The 24,914-nt window shown below is 34.1% G+C and overlaps 1 protein-coding gene across 1 annotated transcript in view; it reads left to right on the top strand.

The window, feature by feature from the left end:
* Nucleotides 1-14,006, top strand: part of SGCZ (sarcoglycan zeta) — a 404,844-nt gene extending 390,838 nt beyond the window's left edge. The window contains exons 7-8 of the mRNA XM_026846855.1: nucleotides 2,145-2,268; nucleotides 12,857-14,006. Coding sequence (XP_026702656.1) covers nucleotides 2,145-2,268; nucleotides 12,857-13,054 — 322 coding nt within the window. The 3' untranslated portion in view covers nucleotides 13,055-14,006. The remainder of the gene's footprint in view (nucleotides 1-2,144; nucleotides 2,269-12,856) is intronic.
* Nucleotides 14,007-24,914: the final 10,908 nt, after the last annotated feature.

Genomic DNA, 24,914 nt, shown 5'->3' with positions numbered 1-24,914 from the left:
TGTGTATAAGAGACAGAAATTACTCTTTAAACAAAATCATAGTTTCTTGAAAGATATTCCTAAGATTTTTACTGTCCACCTGCAAATTTCAGTCAGGTCTGAGTGTGGTTTTGGTGTTATGAAACGAGAAGTAATTCTGACTTTGTTAATTCCATCAATTTGAAGCAATAAATGTAGTTAAGGGCACTTTTGTCTTCATGATTATGAAATGGCAGCTGAAACCACTGAGAAATGTTAATATTCCCAGAAAGTAGGTTATAACTTGCAAAAATATGCTGCTGAAAAATATGAAATGGAAGTATCCAATCACCGAACATTTATGCAGCTCAGTTTCCTTTTCAATTCAAGGTAAAACCTAATTGAGGCCACAGAATACTTCAGAAAATCTAATTTTATAAACTTTATATGGTTTCTAGGAAGCTTTTTTTCTGCTGTTATAGCCATTGGAAGGTTGCAAACCACCACCTGAAAAACACTGATGTATATGATTAAATAATTCATGATATTTAGATTTTTCCCTGGTACAAAAAAAACTGCAGAACCTTCTATTAACTGCTCCCTACAAAGTGTCAAAAAAAGGAAAGAAAATGGCTTAGCACTAACAGATTTTTCTACTGCTATCTGTATGTAACACATGAATGCTTTTTTTATATAGGTAACTACTTATATAAAAAGTGTTATCCTCTATCTGGACACCTGCTTTTTAAAGTTTGTGTTGCCAAATAATTGTTTTCCTTTTTTTTATTATTTTTTCCCCTTTCCCTATTGACTGTTAGTGACATGTTATAAACAAATATTTCTTAGACACCATCTCAGTGACTTTGCATGCAAATGTGGCATTTTGGTTTCAAAGTGATAATCCATCACTATTCTGTACACTTAAAAATTCAATCGTTGAAATACACTGGAATTCTCTTGTTCCATTTCTTGACAGATCTTTCATTTGGCTTTTTTGTAGCAAATTCTTTGTCAGACTATTCTTTCCTTTATACATCTAGTACCTCATTATATTTTTGGATGGATGTGACCTAACACTCAAAATACAATTTGTTGAAGAGGGATATAAAATGTTTTCTTCAAGCTACTCATTCTAGACATTTCTATCATTAATATATTTCATTTTACAAAAAATCTTTGTTCAGGTAGAGGAACTGTGTTCTGTCATTATATTATTGGAATACAAGTAGATTAAAAGATTTGTCTCCCTCCTAATGAGGCTATGCAATAAGTCTACAGCTGAACATAACCAGAATCCATTTTTTTTTTTCTTAGTTCAATACAGTTTTCATTTGATCATCTTTCCTATTCAGTGTGTGAGCATGACTTCTACAAAATCATTGCATTAGTACTTTTCTTTCAAGAGGAACCTATAAAATACTATGAGATAACATAGCTGAGAAAGTATCATAGTTCTGCATTAAGGTTGATGGAGGATCTTGAGTATAGGATAAAGAGAAAGAGAAGAACTGACAGTAGAAGAACAATAGTTGCTTTGAGGAAAGATACTAAGACACAATGGTACATGTCTTAACCCTGTTATAACAGGGTTAAAGATTATAATGAGTATTTTGCAGAACAGAAAAAGCATGCAAAACCCCCACAATAACAGAGATAGATTTTCTTTTCCTCTCTTCATACATAATGCTGTTATACCTACACAAAATATGGATAAGACTGTGAAGGCAAAGTCATTCTAATTAGTTTTACATCATTATTTAAAACTTTTTAAGCATTTTGTTCTCTTTTAAATTAGTTGAATATTTCTCATAGGTCACTAAACAGGCTTTAGTTATTAACCTGTCATTACAGAGGCACTCAACGGAGATATGTGGATTCTTAAGTACCTATATTTCGGTATTAGTACAATCAGGTAAATTAGGTACTAATGCCAGAAAGCATCACTAAGCAGACAAGCTTATATCAGTATAGGCTTAAATGCTGTCTTAAATGAGAATAGACTTAAACACATAATTTTTTTTTTTTTCTTTTCCAGGCCATAGAGTAGCTAGAGAAGCACAAGTATAACTAATTTTTACTTCTTTATCTTTCAAAATACATGTATACCTACATGCAGTTTTGAGGAAGGTGGGTTTTGGTGGTTTGTTTCAGTGAATTTTTTCTTAGTGATTGCTTTTGTCTTTCAGACTTGAATCTCCTACTAGATCTTTGGTGATGGAAGCACCCAGGGGAGTGCAAGTCAATGCAGCTGCAGGAGACTTAAAGGCTACCTGTAGGAAAGAACTGCACTTACAGTCCACAGAAGGGGAGGTAAGTTCAGTTGATAGAGAAATGTTCTACAGCTCTTCCCAGCGTAACGCAAAAAATATGGGGATATTTTATTCAGCAGCAAGGTAAGCATCACAAGAAGTGTTTTGCATCTGCCTTTAAAGTAATTTTGGTTTAGCTTGCTCAGTTATTAATAGTTGTTTGCTTTTTGCAGATATTTGAATCATTAAGTTTCATTCACACTGAAAAGTTAAATTATTTTTAACCTAAGAGTCAAGGGAAATGCTACCCAGTCCTTCAGTACATCTGTGGGACAGACAGCTAAGTGATAGTAGTAAAAAATTACTTTGGTTTACTTTGGATTAATCTGAAAACTAAGAGAAATTTGGATTAATTTGGATTCATACTTCATTAAACCATGATGAAGAGGTTTAACAAATTTGCTCTACATGTGGTTTATTTCCCCTGAACAGTTATTATCTCTGTAAGAGTGACACAGTACTTCAATGGTATGTTCGCTGTACAGTTTTATCAGTGTCTTGTTTCAGTGATCAGCTTGACATTAAAAGATTTTAGTATAGATTCTTCATGTGTATACCTGTGCAAACTCATGAAAACGATTTTAAATTGGGTCACTGGTTTGGTAGGCAATCCATGTATTGCAGAAATGCATGAAAGATTACTGGTATGAGAGTCCTTTCATCTTCAATCCTTAAAATTATAGAACATTAAAAAAACTTGTGCAAGGGCTCAGATTTCTATTAGGCACTTTGGAGAAACAGATATATTTTCAAATTGCTCTCAGTGGGACTTGCCAGGTTACAGCATTTTTTGAAAACCATTTGTTTAATGTAAATATTTAATTTGGAATGCAGCTCTTTATGCATTGTGTATTTTCTACCAAATCTTTCTTGATACTTTAAAAACTAGCCAAATAAACGGACAACAAACAAAACCAGCATTCACATCTGTGACAGATAATCCCCTGCAATGCACACTCTTTGTATTACAAAGCAGACAGGAACATTTTTGGCCGATATACTGCATCAAAGGCCTACTTTAATAACATTTTTCTACTGAAGCAAGTATCTGACCTACATAATTAAAGCACAATATTTTTGTAATTCAGAGCCTCAAATATTTATATACCACATGCCCCATCTTATTTCTGAGTTTCTCCAAAAGCCAGCTCTTCCCACTGTCTCTCTTTACTTACCACCTCACTAAATATGAAGTCTTTGTTACTGTTTCCTAAAGTTGCTGAGATAGCATGAAGGACAATCTAATTCTCTTTAATAGTAAATATCATCATCCCTCACCCTTGTTCTTTCTGTGGGCATTTTTACTACAGGGGCCATAGATTCCTGTAACCTTTCCTGCTTCCTTTCCATAAATCCCTACCTGGCCCAATCTAGTATGTTTCCTCCATTTATTAACATAATTTTTTCATATAAAATGTATTTCTTTTTTCTTTCCCTTCATGATATTGACAGATGGAAAAAGTAATACTCAAATGAAAATTAAAAATAAAAACAAACCAAACAAAAAACCCCAAAAAACCAACCAACAAAACAAACAACAAAGAGACTATTAGCTTACCTCAATCCCCCATGATCCCTTAAGCAATCTATAATGCCTTCGTTTAGTATTGTATATCTCTGTGGTGCTTTTTACAAATATTTAATCTGTGGATTCATCAAGCATTTTTGTCTATATCAATACTATTAATTTATTACATGACTTCTAATTTTTCTCAAAGTATTTACTACAACTTATTGAGAAAGTAGTTTTGGAAATAATGTCCTATGACCTCAGCTGGATTTTGAGAATGGGAACCCCAGAAAAGTTATCATGGCTGTATTATGTATTATTCAAAACTGGGATTTAATTCAGTATAAAATGCTTTGTAGAAAAAAGAAATGCCAGTGTGAAGTAGACTTTGTTGCCCTTCATATTAAAAATCATCATATTCTTCTACATGTTAAGTTAGACTTTACACATCTGTGATTTCCCACATAGAGTTTAGGCTTATAGTTACCAGAAAACAAGCTCCCAACTTTTCCCCACTCTTTCCCAAGGAGCTGTTCAATAAACATACATCCAACAAAGTGTCTAATTACCTCTTGAATACTTGCAATTCCAGTAAGATCTGTAAAGAACTGTACCCCAAATCCACAGAGAAATTTCATCTTGAGGTATGACCAATACCTTTATAGTTCTCTGTTTTATATCTTACACTGGAGAGGGCCAGATAAAAATGCAGAAACATTTTAGAAGGCATACAATGAGCTTCCACATCATCACCAGTTGTGCAATGTTACCGTGGCTACATTAGGGAATTGCTGGACTAATTACAGCCTGGTGTGAGGAACCAGTGTAGACATCTCATGGATAAAATGTCTAGATAACAATATATTGATTGGTGTCCTTACTTACAGCCCAACAGATACATCACAATTTAGCAGACAGTACTGAAAAAAGTGTGAAGGGATTATCATTACTCATTTTTAAGAAAACACATTCTAAAACAATCAATGTTAAAAAATAATCTTCATTTTAGCCTAAAAATGTATGCTTTGTCAGTCAAGTTTCTTTCATGAATAAATAATTTTGTCTGTGAATTGGATCTATGAACCAATTTTGTGCTAGGACATTTTTTTATACTAGAAAATATACAAGATTTTTGTATTATTCTCACACTGGTTAACTAAATCTAACTTTTTAATGTTTGTAAGCTTATTCAAAAAATCATCAGAGTTATGTGAGTTAATATTTTCCTTCTATAGCATAATTATTACCCTGTTATGCCAGAAAATAGCTATGTGGCATCTGGAATGAACCAGTTATATCCATTATTAATTTACTGTGGATTAATCTATGAAACATATATTTTCCTTTTATTTCAGAATAACTTCAGAATATTTTTTTAGGAACATAAACTTATTTATAAAATACTTTTATTCCAACCCTATTTCTGATGCAGTATAATCTCTGTATCATAAACTGAAAACCTCTGCAAGCATTCTGAATTCTGCTGTTTGATACATTTTCTTTTTATTTACTGCAGTATTATAAGAATCCTTTTAGCCCTATTAAGCATTATAATGCATGATCCCAGACTGAATACTGGGGGCTGTAAATTAGACTCGGATTCTGCTGCCCTTTATAAAGCTCTTGAGCTGTACCCTTGTGAGTGGAGGCATCAGCAGAATCCTTTGATTCAATTATAGCTTGGCATTTAATTGTGAACTATGTATTATTCTATAAATAAACCATAACAAATGGTTTAAAGCAACAATCATTTACAAGGAAAATGAAATGTGAAGCTCTAGGCTCTAGCTGAATCTATTGGTTCGTCTAAGAAGAAAGAGAACATTTCTGGTCTTGAAATTCAGCGGAAATGCTAGTTGACTACTGCTTCTTTCATATATAAACACAATGCAAAAGTACAGATCAATTTTGAATTCTATAGATACTAGATTTTGCTAGGCATAAAAATATGTTAGAATTGAACCTGAAACACATTATCATATCATAATAACAAGCTTAAAGGATTATCTGATGTTGTCCACTCATTGATCTAACAACTAATTTTAATGGTTTTGGCAATACATCACCCTTTGAAGGAGAAGGCTGCTAACTAGCCTCAGCTCCCAAGTCTTGTGCAGCTGCTGTGTACTTTTGCAAGCAGCTTCTATCTAAACTAGACTCTGCACTTTCATTGCATCCCATTGACTATCAAAGACCAAGTAAGGTCTTTGGACTTTAAAGGAGAAAGATGCACAGAAGCTTCTCATTTTCACAAACTTCTATTAATCACTCTCTGACCTTTTTCCTATTTACTTCTTTATGCCCTTGTACAAATTACACTCCTTCATAGAATCATTTGTGGACTATATTTGGTTTTTGCTGGCATAATGAGGCTGATCCCTTGGTGACACTTAGAACTGTCACATTAAAAATGAACAATACTCTTTATCAGACAATATTTACTCAAAATCAGTGTAGCAGGCAAGAGACCAAGTTTATATTTATCATTTTAGCACAACACAGTTCATGAAGCAGAAACCCAATATTGTTTTGTGGAGACTAACAAATGCATGTAGTACTAACATTTGATGTATAATCCTATCTGGTTCCCTCTCTAAATCCAGGAGATGCATTTAACACAGAGATTAATACTTAATAAAACTGGAGTAATCTTCAATTGTAAACCCAACCTACAGTATCATCTTAAAGCTTTGGGTTTGGTGGGGGTTTTTGGATGTTTTTTTCTTCTGAAACAGGAAAAAAAAAAATAAAAATCTAAATACACTGAAATTGAATTACCTTGTCCTGCAAGCTGCTTGCCGTAACTACAGAGGAATGGCTGATCAAAGGCAACAACATTTCCTACATTAGTTCAATTCAGATGAGTTATGTTTGTCTGAGATTAAACATTTTCAAGAAAAAATTGAAATGTTTGATATGGGTGAAGTGAGTTCAATAAAAAATGAGCTCTAGACCTCAAAGATTCACTGTTTATTCACCAAAAATTGTCTAAGAAATGTGTGCTGCATTTTTTTTTCACAGACATTTTTCATTACATTAACCAGTTGTAGTGCTAGGGCCTGAATAATAGGCCCTGAAACAAAGTTGACCTTTAGATGAACCTCACAACCAAACATTATTAGTATCTGTTAATTAGTAAAATCTGTATTACCATTATTTATTAGTATCTTACAATTAATGAAATATGTATGCTCACTAGTGAAAGATGTAGCTTAGAGAAAATATAATCAGCAGTGAGGATGAAATGTCATGAGAATGTATCCAACTTTCCTGGCTCAGCCTTGTTCAAGGGTGAGAACCCAAGTGTTTGGCCTGTTAGAAACTCCCTTGGTTCTCCCCACTGAGTCCTGGCCAGGCTTTGGGTGGAATCCAACAGAATTATGAGACTGCCATTGTCATCTCATAAACACTGGAGATTGTAAACCTCTGATGGTAAATGTTCACAGCAACTCCATTTGATCATCCCTGAAAATTATTTCCTTAATAGAAAAAATATATATACCAGAAAATTTTTTCTTCAGTAGCCACCCATTAAAATTTCACTGGAGTTATAACTAAGAAGTTACAATACATGCTTGTGTTTATTTAACATGAATTTACAAAAATGTGTACTTACACTGAAACATGCCTCTCATAAACACCACTTCAATACTGAAGAATCAAAACATAAATTTTCCCATTCAGGCAGGAACTGTACACTAATGTACAATGTTCTATTTAACTTTTTTTTTTTTTTTTTTCAAATCACTTTCTGTTGTCAGTAGTTCCAGGCAAAACATGGAGGTGGGCATAGGAGCAAAGTTAACAAGAGAAGAAACTTGCCAGGGTGGCTCTGTCCAGGTATATCAGGTATACTCTTTAGAAAAAGAACATTCACTACAGCAGACCACGCTATGACCTAAAGGTCTTATTTGTCTTGTGGTCAGTTGATCCTACTCCTGTAGAGAATACATTTTCAATACACAAGCTGTATTAGATCTTTTGGTCTTCTCTGAATATTTAGTATACTCAGTTTCATCCTACTCATCACATGCATTTCACTGTTTTACTATTCCTCAATACTATTAATCATTATGACATTGTTCTAGACATTGTGCCAGCATATGTTTTGATTTTACGATATATATGCTATCAATTTAAGATTTTAATTTTCCATTATGATTTTTTTTTTTATTTTTCTCAGAACTGCTTTTAAGATTTAATGAAAGCGAGTTTAGGGGAATGTTTTTAAAATAAAAGTCAAAAGCACAGATAACTGTTAGAACAAATGGCCCACATGAACTAAAGTCCTGCAATATGTCCTATAATTCAACTTCACCTTGAATGTTAAAACATACCAGCATATGAAAATTATATACTGAGTCTAGTTACGCAATCTATATAATCTTCTTTGTATGTATGCTTATGATAGCATATGCAGAAGAGCAAAAAGACTAGACAAAATCTTGTATTATTATAATTCAGATTGATTCTGAAGAGCCTAAGGGAATCCAAAAGGTTTGTTTAGTGAGATGTCATTACACTATCTCCTCATACTGGTTGATGAACACCACACTTTGTTTTTCCTTCTATTCTTCTACACTTCCTTCAGTTTTCTGCCATTTCTGATCTACATTAACCCTGAAATGTTCCTTTGCAGCTCTGTAGAATTACCTGCCTAATCAGACGTGCATGAATAGAGAAAATTATTCAATGTTTATAAATCCTAACTCTTTAATTTGGCTTTATCAATTTAGCCTATGATGTCCTCTCTTGAGAAGACTTAGTCAAGGACGCAGTGGAGAACTTTTATACATGGCAGGTTCATATCTCTGTATGAAATGGCTTGTAGGAATATTTGATTTTTATCTCATGCCTGTATCTTGCCCATTGAAAGTTCTCTTCTTCAATTCAGTTCTTTGGTACAGATAATCTATATTTTCTCCCTTTCCCTCTCACTGTTCAGATTAACAACACAGTCTGATGAGCAGATGACTTGTGCATCTCCATTAGTAAAAAATGTGTGTAAAATGAGTACATTTTTTCCATTCCTATCACATGCCCTACATGCTGATTCCATTGGCTACTTTAATTAGTCAGAAATCAGGTCTACTTTTAAATATTATAGGGCTAATATATTTTTCTCATCACTAAGATGCACAAGACAAAGCAATCATCTAGGATTTCTAAACCTTAAGTATTTAGAGGGAATGATGCTGCTCAGTGCTCTGTTCTCTGTGAAATAGCATTTTTCTGAGTAGCTGGTGCCTTTTCCATTTTGTAATCTCCCAGTCAGTCTCCTACAATGTTTCAAGAATGGATGAAAGTTTTGTTTTTATCCTTGCCTATTTATCTGCTGAGATGTGAGACTCTCAGAAAGAGCATGACTGGCTTGCATGGCCTTGATGTGTATGAAGTATTAAATGGCTTATCTCACACCTTGCACAACACAAAAGAGTAGAGAAAAAACATGTACACAGGCACTTCCATTAACTCTGTCATCTAGCAACAGTGTTCCCTGGGAACATAGTACTGTTTAGTTTATTGTATTGCGACTGCTTTCTTTCTCTTTAAACACCTCATAACATCAGGCATAAAATGGTAAGTAGTTTAAGTTTTACTGATATTAGGGGACTTTTCAGCATGAATTTCAGTTATTAGTAGATGATAGTGGGGAGACGGTATATCTTCAAACATGGAATATGTTCCTCAGAAATTCCTTATGTACTGGGCTACTACAATGATATATTCGGACCCCTGCTTAACTAATAGCAATGTTGTATCTGTGAATTTAGTCTTTTATTTATAACCTTGACAGCATAGGTACACAGTACATTTTAATGCTAGCTTTAAGCCATCCTTATTAATCCTCTTCATCTCAGGCTTCCCCAGGGATTAGCTACAGGTGTCTGTTTAAATTGTACAGCCTTCCCAATTTTCTGCAAAGGCACAGAACTTGTTAGACTCACCACAGCAGATACATCCTCACAAGAAGCCACTTCAGTTTTTCTCAGACACCATACACTGGTATTTATATTGCTCACCAGATGTTCTGGGATGCGTGCTGGAACAGGACCTCATAGGTACTGTTTAGGATTATGACACCAGAAAAACCTGTATTGATCTACATCACAGTGTGAAATTTGTAAGCACCAATGGAAAAGCAGGTACAGATATGCTTTGAAAGATCATTTAATTTAATGAGCAAAATTACATTGTATTTTAATGCACACTGGACTGAGGTCTACTGGTCTTAGAGCAGTACACTAGAGAACATCTGCAATGAGGAGTTGCAGAAACATATCTGTCCTGATGTAAACAAACACATAAAAATATTGAGCTCCTAGAAAAAAAGATATTAAAGTTCAAGAGATTTTAATCTAGCCTGATCTCTGACACATAGGGCTACTGATTTTTTCTGAGTTAATTCTTGTTTGAATCAAGACATGTCTTTTAGAAACCGTTTAATTTTGATTTCCAGATTTCTCATGATCCTTCCCCATCACTACTGCAGTTAAACTGTTAAAATGGCCAGTCACACACTCTGTCAAAAGTAGAAATAGCTAATCTTGCACTGCTGATGGATTTTCTTATGTATATGTCTTCTACACTGAAGTGTCTTTTATTATCACATATATAATAGTCTAATATCTCCTGCTTCTGTAAAAAATAGAAATATATTTTTCTTATCTTTGGTATTCCAAGTATATCAGGGTTTACTATGTATATCAGTGTTTACTAAGTATATCAGTATTACAAGTCCCAAAGGTTACTCAGGTTGGTTTTTTTGAGATCTATTCATTAACAGTTATCAAGAGCTGCTGATTATAAGACATTATTGGCTCATGTTTAATATCCTGTTGAGCGACTGTTGAAATTGAAAAGATTTTATCACAGTCATGTTCTGGTATCAATACTTGATCTTTCTCCAAGTACAGAACTGTGCTGAGCACTATTTAGTATAAAAGTTAGACTTAGAGTTACATAGAGCTTACACTGTTGAATGCTACTGGATTTTTTTGCAGTACTATTGATAACTCCACCAGTGCTACATTAATAGTGGACTTGTTAACATTTCTTTTATTCTTAATAGGAGAAGTGAAAGAGTACTTTTTATTAGTCCTCACTCCACTGACTGAGGATTATGTCCTTTGTTTCCTTCCTACATTTTACCATTTCCTAGCTTCTATTTGCTATCAAATTCTTTTTTTCCCCCCCCATTATTTTGTTTTATTACTATTCTTGCTATAGTTACTCCTAGCTGGAATGTTTTCAAATGTGTAATCTTTTTTTTTTTTTTCAGTTGTAATTCTAGCAGCACATTATTAAATTGTTCCTAACACCATCCACATTTGTTCCATCTAAATTATTTCTGTGGGGATTTTGACTCCTAATTATTTCAGGTCTATGATACTGGACTTTTAAAGCAGCAATGTATGTACGTGTCTGTAAATACGTCATTCCTTTGTCATATAATTTCCAGAACAAAGGTAATAATTTGCTGCATTTTAGTTCCTCTATCAGTCAGGATGTGAATTAAAACAGGCATTGTGCCATGGAGTTGTTACCTGTGCCTCTGAGATTCTCCCTTTCTGTCCCTTTTAGTGTAAGTTCCCACCGATGACAGTATCTTCCTCTGGGAGCTGGAGAACTCACAGTGATGGGTGGTTATATTATTTGGGGTTTTCAGCCTGTATTTCCTTCGATGATCCCAGTCATTTACAATACTTCTGCTGTGAATGGTAACGTGACTGTGCAGCAGTATGGGATTTTATCAAGTCGTCTTAATTTTTTCTGAGCCTGTTCTCCACCACTTGTCTCCAGCAGAGGCTTAGTAGTGCTTCTGTGCTGCTTTTCTGCCATATACCGCTGATTTTATTTTAAAATAATACTAGTCTCTGTAGAAAAAAGCAATACCTGCCATATCTCCCCAGGTTCTTTACAGAGAACTGCCAACATTGTTATGTAATGGTGTCAAGTTAGCTTTGCTGATTTTCAATACCTTATAAAAAAACCACTACCAAGTATTTAAGAACTCACCTTTTCCTAAGCTTTGGACTGCTATCTGCAGGGCTTAAAGCCATTTTGATTTGTTACCAGTCTTCTAGAAGTTCCTAGTCTGCATCTGCAGTAATGAATGATCTTACTTTGGCTTTCATTTACTCCTTCCATAAATTAAAAATAAATTCTAAGCAGCTGGGGACTTGTTTGTTTGTGCCAGTGGAAGACATGGATATTTCCTGCTTTAGTTACCTATTTTCATTACACTGTTTATTCAACACCCTGAAAATGTAACATAAGTGTATATATTGCAGAATTCAATACAGGTTCATGAACACTACCAGTATCTACAGTTTCATACTGACTCATGCTATTTCCAATGTAAGGAGATTAAAAAAAAAAACAAACCAAACCCACCATATTTTTTAATCACATTCAATGTTCAGAAAGAAATGGGAATAGTTTGATGACCTTCATAATAAGACTTTAACCTGAAATCTTTTCTCCTCTTAATTTAGTTAATATAAGCTCTTTATTTTGTGCGTATGACTCTGTACCCTTATTTAATTATTCTCTGGATGTAGCTATTGTTAAGCCCCTACAGTTTAGCACAGTTCAGTACATATTTCCAGCTGCTTACAGGAACACACTGGGGAATCTGCTTTAATATCATTTCACACTTATTAAAATATGAATTATTCCAGAGAAAGGATATGCTACTGTCATGAATGAATAAAGTGTACAAGTGAAAATTCAACCTATTCAAGAATATTGTCAAAAAGGTTTTGTATGACACTGTTTGAATCTGATAAACATGTTGGGTAAAGTATTTGCATATACTGTAGTAACGAGTATTAATGGGTATAAAGCTACACAGAGGTGAAAAACAAGAAATGTTGACAGTTATTTTATTTCTAAAAATAGTTCTTTCTAATATAGATTTATAATATTTCTAATACTCTTTCTAATAATTCTAATAAAATAATTCTAAATTTTCAATATGTTTCTAAAAAACTCGTGACCGCCTCAAAGCACTTCATTAAAATATGCCACAATGCTGAAAGAAATTTACTGCTTTTTTTTTTTTTTTCCCTTGTAGATATTTTTAAATGCAGATACAATCCGCCTGGGAAATCTACCAGTGGGTTCCTTTTCTTCCTCCTCCTCACCCAGCTCTTCAGCTCCTCGCCAGACTATCTATGAGCTCTGCGTCTGTCCCAATGGTAAACTTTACCTGTCCCCAGCAGGAGCAGGCTCCACATGTCAATCCAGTAGCAACATCTGCTTGTGGAGCTAGAATGACTCCAATGTATCCTCACACCAGAATAGCCTTTTGTTACTATCCCTCTGCTTCACAGTTCTGCTCGGTTTCCCTTGTGACAAGTTCGACGCTTCAAACGGCCTGCAGAGCAACTTCTTCCCGTGTAAGCAGGAATACAGCGCTGCCTTCTCTCGTGGTTTGTGTTGCCACTCAACGTAGAGATGGGAGTGAGATATTCAGAAATCAATGTATTCTTCATCAGGAAACCTGGAACATAATATCACCTTTTGTCCAAAAGGGAGAATAACACAGGTGCCTTTGCTACATGAAGTGAAGCACATAGTTTTAGATTTTTGCAGGACCTGGATATGAACTGCATATATATATATATACAGTACATAATTTTGCCCAGAATCTGATGGTGAGATGAATTGGTTCCCCCTGTATGATAAATAACTTTACTGTCTGAAAGCACAATTTTCCATTCATCTTTTTGGATGTAAACTTTTATCCCTGAATTTTAAAATTTTGAAGCATTGTGTGATGCTTGCTTTACTAAACAATTAAATTCAGTAAATGGTTTTTAACACAAAGAGAGACAGAATCCCTCCCTGAGTTTGGTTTCTTTAAAAGTGTGTTGTTACTCTTTGTCTACTAAGTCTAGGGTTTTGTACACTAGGTAAATTTTGGAAGTGCTCAGCAATATTACCTTTCAAAGTTAAAAAGACATCTGCTATTGTTTGTCAGATCTGAATGGCCTTATATAGTATTTTTGTGGCTACTGCATGTGATTACGTAGAACATACAGTTTCTGGAAAAGAACAGGGTAAAGAGGGAAATAATGATGATATGTTTGTTGATCAGTGTATTGCTCTTCAAAAGGTATTTATAATTGGCAAATGCAAAACCAAGATAAAATCCTCAAAGTTACATCTTGTCTATTTTCTAGCTGTGTCCAACTGCTACCATTTTAACACAATACAAACATTAGTACTAATGTAATGTGTAATGCTGAGAAGCAATGCACTAACAACTGGTATGACATTCATGTTTATTACTCTCTTTTGTTCACCATCTGCTGCTAAGTTTTTCAAATAGTAATATCTATAAAAACACATATGAAATTACATTCAATAGTAAAAAGTGCATTGATATTACATTGACTTTATCAGGTTTGTGTTTAAATTATGCAGCCACATTTGCACTCAGATCTCACTATTGGCTTCCTTTTTTGACAAGTTTGATGTGGGATTTCTTTCTTGTATCAATGTCCCTACTTGTTTGGCTTGGCTGGTAATTGAAATCTTATAAAAAAATGCTTTGGTATGCTGCTAGTAACTTTATCGCAACATTGATTAACAAGAGTATCTTGAAACTTGCAGAACCCAGGAATGTAAAACAGTATAAAAATGTTTCCTATTGTGGAAGATGGCTTGATTACATGAGGTAAGTGTGCTTTTTAATTCTATCCTTTAAATTACATTACCTGGCATGTAACTTTAGAGGCTTCTGAATGTAAGGTCACCAATGTAATGACAGCTTTTGCAATGTAACTCTAAAGCCAGGGCAGACAATGCAAGGTGGGTATTTCTATGCGTGTTGGTTTTTTTTTGTTGTTGTTGGGTTTTTTTGTGGTTTTTTTTTTTTAGAGGAAAAAAAATAAAAGGAGCAAACTAATACTGTGATTACTTTTGTACTGCATTAGCATCTAATGAGTTTTATTTTGTTTTCACTTCAGGTGAAATTCACTCCTATGCAGAAGACCAGCACAAAACGTGTCCATGGCTTAACTGGTTGCTTGCCTTTCTACTGGCCCTCTTCAGAGGTGTGAATTTCACCCCATAGCAAGATTTCTATATTTGCTCTTTCTACCAGTTAAATGAAGATTTAAAATTATTTTATCTCTTCAAAAGAAGGCTGTTAACAGCTGGATTCTTGTTTCTTTGAGAATTTTACTCTTTCACTTGGAAAGAAAATATATTTTAAAATATTGAAAGTTTATTAGAAGCCTAAGAGAGACAGAAAAAGATACAAATGAAAAAGAAGGTGATAATGAAACATTAGAAAGTGTAGTCATACAATACCCTTAAAACTGTAGGTAAATAGATGTTTTTTTTCTTATGCACACAAGTAATAGAATGGTAGTGTGAAAGTCACATGGATAAATAGTATTTCAGGAGGAAAAGTATATAGATCTGTATGAGGACACACCTAAATGTATTCATTATCTGTGCATACCTGCATAAACTGGTTGCTTAAAAGATGAACAAACAGATTATAGTGACTAATCTATTTGGTGAATTAAATTATGGCTTCTTACAAATTGCACAAAAGTAGACTAAGATCTTTTCTTTTCTCCTCAAATGAACCCAAGGGATGGCTCAGATACTTTGTAATGAATTTTACACTGAGAATTTCTTATTTGTTTTCTCTTTACCTTATGCAATTGCTTGCCTGTAATACATATAAAAAAGGTTTTCACCCACTGGATAGAAAGACCCAACCTTTATAAATTTTACACAAACTTAAGTGGGAATGGGCAGGTAGAAAAAAACATAATCTTTTGTTACTAGATTCATTTTAACAGAAAGGCTGGAATAATTTACCACCACTTCGTATGAAGAAAACTCAGGGTAGAGGTGCAAATGACATATTGGACTCAACAAAACCAAGCCAGTAAAGCCACATAGCTCTGCACTGTCAGGATTTTCGTGCTTGGAGTCCCTTCATTCTGAAGTAGAGAGTATTTGAGAGCTTCAGCAACTTACGAGATAGTATAATGAATTCTCAGAATATCTTAATATTCTGGTGAGTTTCATAATATTGTTTTACTTTAAACCCATTGCAAACTGTAAGAAGGTGAAAATCTCAGGTTTTATTTTAAAAACTATTTCTTGACCACATGATTTCAGAGAGTATTGGAAAAGTGATTTCAATGCATTTAGAGAAGTCAAAAATTAAACACCAATAAACTGTAAGCAGTGTCATCATTCCTGAGTGGAAGGAGAAACAGACCCAGTGGTTTTGAATGGAACTGGCAGTAGTGAAAACATCAATAGTAGAGCTCTTCTGCTTATAGTACACCCCCAAAATATCAAAAAAATGGCATAATCCCACAAGATCATTTCAGATGGAAGGAAACTAGATCTCAGCACAAATACCATATTAAAACATAGAGCCATGGCTGTGCTATTTCAGTGCTGGTTTTATAATGCTGAGGTCATTGTGTGCAAAGCCATAGGAAATTTTCAGATCCTTTTTGTCACCTTCCTGGCCCTGTCTTCCCAGTTATTACAGTCTTTGTTAGCCATTTATATCTAATATTCAGGTTATGGTTAAGCCCCAGCTAATGTTTCTCTAGGTGGATTGCTTATCTGACTGAATATTTTGAGTGTGTATTTCAGAAAAGAGATGTCACTTCTTATTCTAGTTGAGACAAGAGTTTCCCATTAACAAATCACTGTTGTGACAATCACAGGGAAAGACTGAAGACCTTAGGATATTTTTAAGCATTAATACTCATGCAATTAAAAAAAAAAAACAACAAACAACAACCACACATACAAAAACAAACAAACAAACAAACAAAAAAAAACCAAACAAAAAACACCCAACACAAAACAACAACAAAACAACCAAAACCAAACAGTGGCTAAAATATTTCTCTGAGGTTTTTTACAGTATATGAATACATGTATCAAATAAAGCTTCTTTTTGTACTAGAATGTTTGTATGGAAACAAACCACCAAGATAGTATTGCAGCCATTTGACTTCTTCAGGGCTATCCTTATGACAACAATGAAATGTATGAAAAGATCTTATTAGCTACATGTATTTAATATATACAAAAGATTTATCTTCTGTAAAAATATATATGTCATATTATAGGATACTGTCTCTTTCTTGTTTAAAAAAAGAAAAATAAAAGCATCAGCCAACCTCTCTGAGCACTGTTAGCTGTATGGTTTTGTATTGCAGTTCATTCATTGGTTAAGTGACAAGACCAAAGACTGACACTTCTATTATATCTAACACTATGACACTGCTGCTTCTACTAATTCTGTTGGAATGAAGAGATGACAAGTTGTAATTACAACATGAAATTGTAACATAGTTTAGATTTGTGCAGCATTTTGAGCTGTAGTTTGTTCACTTTTTTCCAGGATTTAAATTTTTTTCAGTGGCGCAATTACATTACTGTTCATGCGTATGAAGATCTTTCGGTATTCCTAAGAAAATGAAAGAGTATGTGTTCCAAAATGTGCCAAGACATTGCTTGTTTCAACTGAAGTTATACTGTTTTGCAAGCAAAACAGTGGCTTGGCTGGATAATGGAATTCACTTTAAACCGTTTTAGACGCAGAGGGCTATTAAGTCTGGATTGAAGATACAGCCATAAATGTCTAGAAGGATTTAATGAAGGATGTTTAAGATATTCAGTTGCTAACACCATGTATTTTTTAATGGGTTATTTTAGATTCTAAATCATTGTCTAAATAAATAAAAAAAAAAAAATTAAAGTCTAATATTAAACTATGGAATTGTTATAAGCTGATTCACTGTAATGCATATGTAAGTTGGATTGAAGTTTGAGTGTCATATTGTTTCAATCAGTACTCAGTAAAGGTCTGCTAACCATTTTTGTTTTGTAACCTTCATGTTAATGATTTTCTTGTGTATATAAATATATTAAAAAGATGGGAACTATTTTCTTACACATACTATGCAATATGTTTGTAAAACTGCAATATTACCAAAATTACAAAAGCTGTGCTTTTGTACTCCCTTGCTTTATGTAAAACAAATCTTTTTTCTATTTAATGGACTGCCTGTCTTAAAATTGTAGATAACATTATTCAAAAGCAGTACACTGCAACTTTAAGATTTTTTATTTTCCTTGGATTTTTTTTCTTTTATGGAAATAATAGCAAGGTTTTGGAAGTTGGAAATTGCTTTTTTTTCTTGCAAAGCTAGAACTTTTACAGCATGTAATTAACACAGTCAGTTTGAAATCTCTCCTGTACTTCTTTCATTTGGTCTTAGCATTTTCATCTGGTATTACCATATAACCATAAATAAATGTGATACACAAAATAAGAAACATATCAGAACTCATTTCAAGAAGAATCAAGCAGGAAACTTTCTAAGGGTTAGAGAAAGATGTAGGGTAATGTTGAGAAATTTTTAGGGTTTCTGTATATTTTTATTTGATAGATTTTTTTGTTAGTATGAATTTCCCTACTCATGTCTAAATTCGCCATATGGTAATAGCTTTAATTTGTTTTCATTTTTTTGTCCTGTTTTTGGAAAAAACAGGCACTGCATATAAATGCACTACTTATGTTAAGAAAATCCAATTTTAAAGAAGCATAGGTTTTTATTTCTGCATCAACATTAGTAAAGTTAAAATTAGTGTGCTGCATCTCATCTACTGTAAAACCATATTATATGACTCAAGTTCCTTTGTACCTTGCCAGAATAAGCATAGACTGTATGCTTATGTTTGAACTGCACCAGTTTACAAGCCACCCTACAATTACCCAGTCATGTAAAAGGTCTTGTGGTGATGTCTCCAATGTGAGCAAAACCTCTGTACTTTTAAATTGGGTAGCATCAGTTCTGCTAACAGCATAGCCTTGCACAGAGCTCTGGCAAAAAGCAGGATGAGTATCTGAGTGGTTTGTTTGCACTGAGCTCCTTGATGCCATGCTATGATTTCAGCAATATCCACATTAACCAGCCAGTAACTAGCTGTGTAATGCCTAAAAAAAAAAAAAAAATCTTAATTTCTGTACAAGAGCAAGTTATATAGAACTACCAGTAATGTAGGTTCTGCTAAATCTCAAGTGACTAAAACACGATAGCTGAACCAGGAAGAAAAATTACTCCTAGCCATTTTATTCAGTCTTGGAATTAGTCCAATGTGGGAAAATCTAATGATAATAAAAGATAAATAGAAAGTATAGTGAAAAGAAATCAATCATAAACTTTGTGTTGATTGAACGCAGTCCATAGTGAGACTAGAATTTAATACAAGCTCTCTGTAAAACAGGGTCTTCTCTGAAACTTTTAACTGACTTTTAGATTATTTTGTTTGAATTTGAATGTATTTATTGATCTTTAACCAGTACATTTCTTATACATGCCAAGACCAGGAAAGTTTTAAAAAAGCCGAGGTAAATGCATATATAGTATGTCTGGTCTGATTAGAGTCAAATAACCACAATTAAGCCTAGCCTACTTACCTTAGAAAAAAATAAATCAGTTGAAATCAGAAAGTTTCCCTCAGTTTGGGGAAAACTGAAATCTTTAAGAGCAGTTGACCTTTTTAAGGAGTGTCCGGCTCTTCCAGTGTCTCAAATTCTGACGTTTAAGCACTGAGAATAATTTATATTAAAAACTTACCCTTTGGCTTAATCAAGTTCATTTAATGCATGACTTCATCTGAGAAGTAAAGATGCCTTTTAATCACATGTATACCTCCTTGTTTGTGAGACCTGTGAGGGAGAAGTTCAGCTTCCATCATCATCTAGACTGCAATGAAGAATAGGACTTCAGCATTAGAGAAGCATTCCTAAAGGCACGTCATTTTGTTTTCTAAGCATATTTTTCATAACTATTCTGAAAAAAAATGCATCATTTTCTTTATAGATGATGTTTACTCAGTTTTCTTAACCCAAACACTACAGCAGTTAGTGAAAGTAAAATCCTGCTCCTTAAGTCCCACCATTACTTCCTCAGATGAGCTTCAGTTGTCCCCTTAGCCTCCTCCTTGCTTCCCAAATAACAAAAGAATAGACAATGGAAAGGATTTAGTTGTCTCTTTATCAGGCTCTTTCCTGTGTAACTTCCTGGAACTGTATCTAAGTGGAAACTTCTGCAAAGAAGGAAGATTGTTTACTTTGTCAAAACAGAAGTTATATAAGAAGGAAAACACAGAGAGGTAAATATAAATTTTAGTCTGACTTACTAGAATAAACAGTGAAAGGTTTTGGACTATAAACTTCTTACTGATTTTTAAGTTTTCATAAGTTTTATCATTCATTGAATGTATTTAAAGTGCCACAAAATAAATATGTGAAACAGCCTATCCTGATACTTTTTTTTTTTTTAAAAAAACAGAAAAGTAGTCACTGAGCTCATTATTTGTCCTGTCTATTAATGTATTTATTGACTTGTACAAATTTGAAAGAAAAAAAAAAAAAAGATTAAAATGTTAAGTAGTATAAATCTAGCTATTAAACCCCCCCTATAATAACAGAATATTGTTCTTATAGCTCACGGGTGACATTCTCATTCATCCTAGGTAAATTAAGTTTCTGATTTCTTTTACAGTGGCATGCCTTTCTAGTTTTTTGTGAGGTCCTTGGGAGATTGGGAGCCCCTGATAATAGAGGAAAGAGGGTATCTAAAGAAGCAGCTGTGATAGTACACCCCATGCTACAGTGGGACTGAACAAGAGGCGGGGACATGTATGCATGTGAGGAGGGAGGGCCTCCTGCAGCAGTTTGAAGTTGTGAAGACAACAGGCAGAATGCTTTTCAGCTCTGTGCTTCCCTGGGTGAATGAGACATGGCGTTACAGTAGCCTTGAACAGACCGACAGAAAGGCAGTGGTTATTTTGATCTGCATAGGAGTGGGTAGGACAGTGCTGTGTAGGCAGTAAAGCCAGATCAGCCATGTTGCAACAATATGCAATAGAAATACAGATGAAAGACGGATTTTATTTTTTTTAAGTGAAAAACCTAGGCCTAGTAACTAGGCCTAATAGTAACTCAGAGAAATGTATAGAAAGCAGGTGTAGATGAATAATTTTTATGTCTTTATATCCATGGAACTTTCTTTTCCTGACTCTTTTTAAAAACAACCATTGGAAAGGAGAAAAGCAGTAACCTAGGTTTAAATTTTGTGCTTCTCAAATAGAAGGTGACAATGAACTCTCTTTTTGCATGTGTATCTCTGTTTATGGCAGAAGGAGCCAGCACATTAGGGTGGATTCAAACACTGGTAAAGAGAATAGGAAATGCTGACAAATTCCATGTCTTTGGATCAGGCTTTAAATGTTCATTAGAAGTTTGTGCGAAAAATATGTCGTGGTCCATGACTTTTTACATTGATTTTCTAAAATGCATCATTAACATTAGTATTATTTTCCCTCTGAAAACTGTTCCCACTTATAACTACAGGTTCCACTTTAACTCCCTCAGAAGGAGAGCTTGAAATGATTATTGTCTCCATTCATTTGTCAAGACTGAATTGAAAAATTATGAGATGTTCAAAAAAATCTAAAAAAAAAGGCCACTTCTTTTTTATATTATGGCCCAGTATTCTTCTCTCAGTGGAAGAGTTGTGCTGTTTCTGGAAGCAATAGATTTGATATTCCTGATCTTCCCAGTCACTTCCAAAGAGACTCTGCAGACCATGGTGCTTCCCTTTTTTTCCTCTACAGGAGAGTTAAATTAGGGAAATGAATCCTTACCACTGGGGTTTGGGCTTGATTTTTGTTGCACAGTACCATAATCCATATTTCTAAGTGTAAAAGGGAGGGAAAAACCTGAGAAGCTACTAAAGCTGACCTTATTAGTTTCTGCAGGGAGTGGGTTATTGCTCGAGATAATCGTTACTGCTACAGTGGAGCGAAATGCAGGGGGAGAAAGCATACAACCAAAACATTAAACAAAGAAAGAGCATGGCAATAAAATAAAGGCATGGGAGAAAAAGACAATGTATAAGAAGACGTTTACAGTTTAAATACAAAAGTTTTGTTAAAATTTCTCTTCACCTCTCTGGCTTTATCAAATATATCATGCCCAAATTGCAGGAAGAGGAAAAGCTTTAGGATATCTTTGATTTAGAAATAATTTCCAAGACCAGAAATGTACTATTCATAAGAAAGAGATAGTACAGACAATCTCAGAAAACCTTTGTTGCTACTCTGGCTGTGATGAGAGGCACAGCTGTGGATCCTATAAGCTATGGAAGCTATACAGAAGACAATGTTTTGTATATAAAAGGACAGTCCTGGAAGAAGAAGGGAGTCACTGAGGCTTACATTAGCCTACAGCAGTGTAAATAGAAAATAGCTGGGACAAGAGTTAGGAAAAGGAGATCGGTCTATAGGTTAGTAGGATTTTCTCCTTTTGAGGTGGGTTTTGCTTTTTTTGGTTGTTTTGTTTTGTTTGGGGTTTGGTTTTTTGGGGTTGTTTTTTTTTTTTTTTTTGAGGTAAGAGTCTGGATTGTAAGGTTTTTTTTTTTTTTTTTTTTTTTTTTTTTTTTTCCAAACAGCATCTGGGAGCAAGCATTAACTTCTACTGTGATTTGTTTCACAGAACTCAAGAAATGTAGATACATATACAAAAATATATAAAAAGACAGGGTCACTTACAAGAATTTCAGAAACAGCAGTAGTTTTTTTGTGTTATGAAAGGTAGATCCACCAGCTAAAAAACTGGGCTGGTGAAAGCTTTTGTTTGTGTTGAGTTCTTTTAAGCACATAATACATTTATGTGTCCCCACATCACATTTCACAGATTTAGAGCCCAGATGAGTCCTCCTCTTATAGCACCTTGTACAGAAATAGTTTATAACTCTATTTACGAATTAGATCATATGCCATGTAAATTTTGCATAAGGGTATTTGTTCTCTGTGATGATTATTGCCATCTCATCTTCAAGTTCCTTAGCAAAAACTTCTGGACTACAGTAGACCTACTAAAATTCTAATATTTAAACTATTGATTTTTCCATTTTCCTTTGGATATTCTAGGACACCATACAGTGCTGTGATAATAAATGTCTCTTCTCATGCATGTTATCATGTATTTGTGAACAAGTCAACAAACAATTAACCAGATTCCTGGAGCTGCTTCCTAAAATGATTTTTTTATTTACCTCCAGTTTCCAAAATCTTGCATGGCTTTAACATAATGTGGGGTTGATCTTTTTGTTTAACTATAGTACACTATGTACTTTTTAAGAGATTTAAATTATATATCTAAACACAAAACTTTATTAATGGCCATGTCTCTGAGAACTGAAAGGGAAAAATACATTTAAATCACATTGTCTCACATTTTACAGAACACTATAATTTCAGTTGATTTAGGCAATTTTCTTATCTATTTTTAGGAAATCTAGCAGGCAAACATTTAATTAAATTTGACACTGTACAGTTTGCGTAACAAATATCACTTCAGTTAGACTATTGCAATGACAGAGTATTTACATTCCAAAGAAAAATTTCTAAATGGTGTATTATTCCCTTTTAGAAGTAAATAATGTATTATCACATTGTGAAGTATGACAAGTTAAGTTATATCAATTTTTAAATAAATGTAAATAAAATTCTTTAATATAAACTTCTGTGAAATGTGCACCTTCACTTTATTGAACTTTTCTATTAACATAATTAATCTGGAAAATAAGTTAAAGTACGTGCTAATCCTTTTCATATTTTCTGTTGTTTTCCATTGTCTCACATATCCTTTGTATGAGTGGGATATACTTTTTGATGTTTGAAATATTTTTTGGTGCAGAGTTCACATATTTTTGCTCTATTATTTAATGCATATCCACTTATCTTTTGGATTTAGTTATCCTGAGCAGTTTTGCCACTACACTTAACATTTACGTTAAGCTCCTTCAAATCTCTGAGTATGTGTTTAACTGTAAGTATGTGAGTCATTCCAATAAACTTAATAGAGCTCCTGTTTTGAAGCTAGGAACATTGTAAACTATTTTGCTGGTTGAGTCTTCATAAATCAAGCAGAGTAAAGCAATATCCCGTAGATCTAAAAATTACCTACTATAAAATAATGAAGGTGAAAGACTATTCTAAATATTCCACAGCTTTGCTCAGTTTAGTTAAGAAGCTCTTGAGAAGATACATTAATCAATATTTGCCTTTTCAGATCTGCGTGTGGCTTCTATGCCCCACTTTCTGTCTGCATTATACCAATTTTTACTTCTCATTTGAATTATACCAGCACCTATTATATTGAAAGTGTTTTGTGCAAGTCCTAAAACGCCTTGCTGACTATATAAACATACTCTATTGTGTCTCTGAGAATAACTGCCATCAATCAGCAAAGTGGATCAGTGGCACTGGGCTATGTTTCACATATACAGCTCTAGAAATGTTCGATATTCGAAGCCTTGAAACACAGATAAAACTTTTACCCTGCACATAAGGGGCAAAAGCAGCTTGATTCCAGAGTTCATCTGCCACAGTGCAGTTTGTTCATCCTGATTGTCTCTTACTAAAATAGTCTTCCCAGATACATTGGATGGTATGAATGCACATCATCAGGCAATGAGCACCCCTTAACTCCGCATGCTAGGCTGAAGAAAATCAATTTGAATTCTCAAAAGATGAAGGTAGTGCAGATGGTCACTGTATATTGCCAGCTGCTCCACAACACTGGAGTCTTGGAGAGGGATTTAAAATACAAACAAGAAATTGGTTTGTAAATTGTAACAAGCTACTGAACTGCATGACTGCCCTATTTATTATCATGGGACAAAGAAGAGCTCAGACAAATGGAGAATGGAGTTTTCCTCACACCTGAAATAATCAGTAATCACAGTATGGTGGAAGGGAGAAGAAAGTAAATAACAGGTTTCATAGTCTTGCCCTCATGAAAATGTCAGCTCTGTAATGTAAGATTTTGTATGGGAAGATCTGGCTATCAGCTGTATGAGAATTGACTATTCTGTCAGCTGTACTCTGGGGAGAATAATTTTCTGAAAAAATTTTAGTTGTGTGTTTTCAATCATGGTGATTGCTCATGCCTTCTCTTTTTCCGACCATTAGTCATATAACTCCTTAGGCCTTTTTCCGTCAGAGTCTGTAGTAAATATTAATATTGTGAAAGTTCTCCAGGTTAATGGCCTTTC

This window comes from Athene cunicularia (assembly GCF_003259725.1).
Source record: "Athene cunicularia isolate RWA chromosome 4 unlocalized genomic scaffold, athCun1 chr4_part1, whole genome shotgun sequence".
Classification (NCBI taxonomy): domain Eukaryota; kingdom Metazoa; phylum Chordata; class Aves; order Strigiformes; family Strigidae; genus Athene; species Athene cunicularia.
Note: the sequence above shows the minus strand (reverse complement) of the source record. Positions and strands in the feature narration are given on the sequence as shown.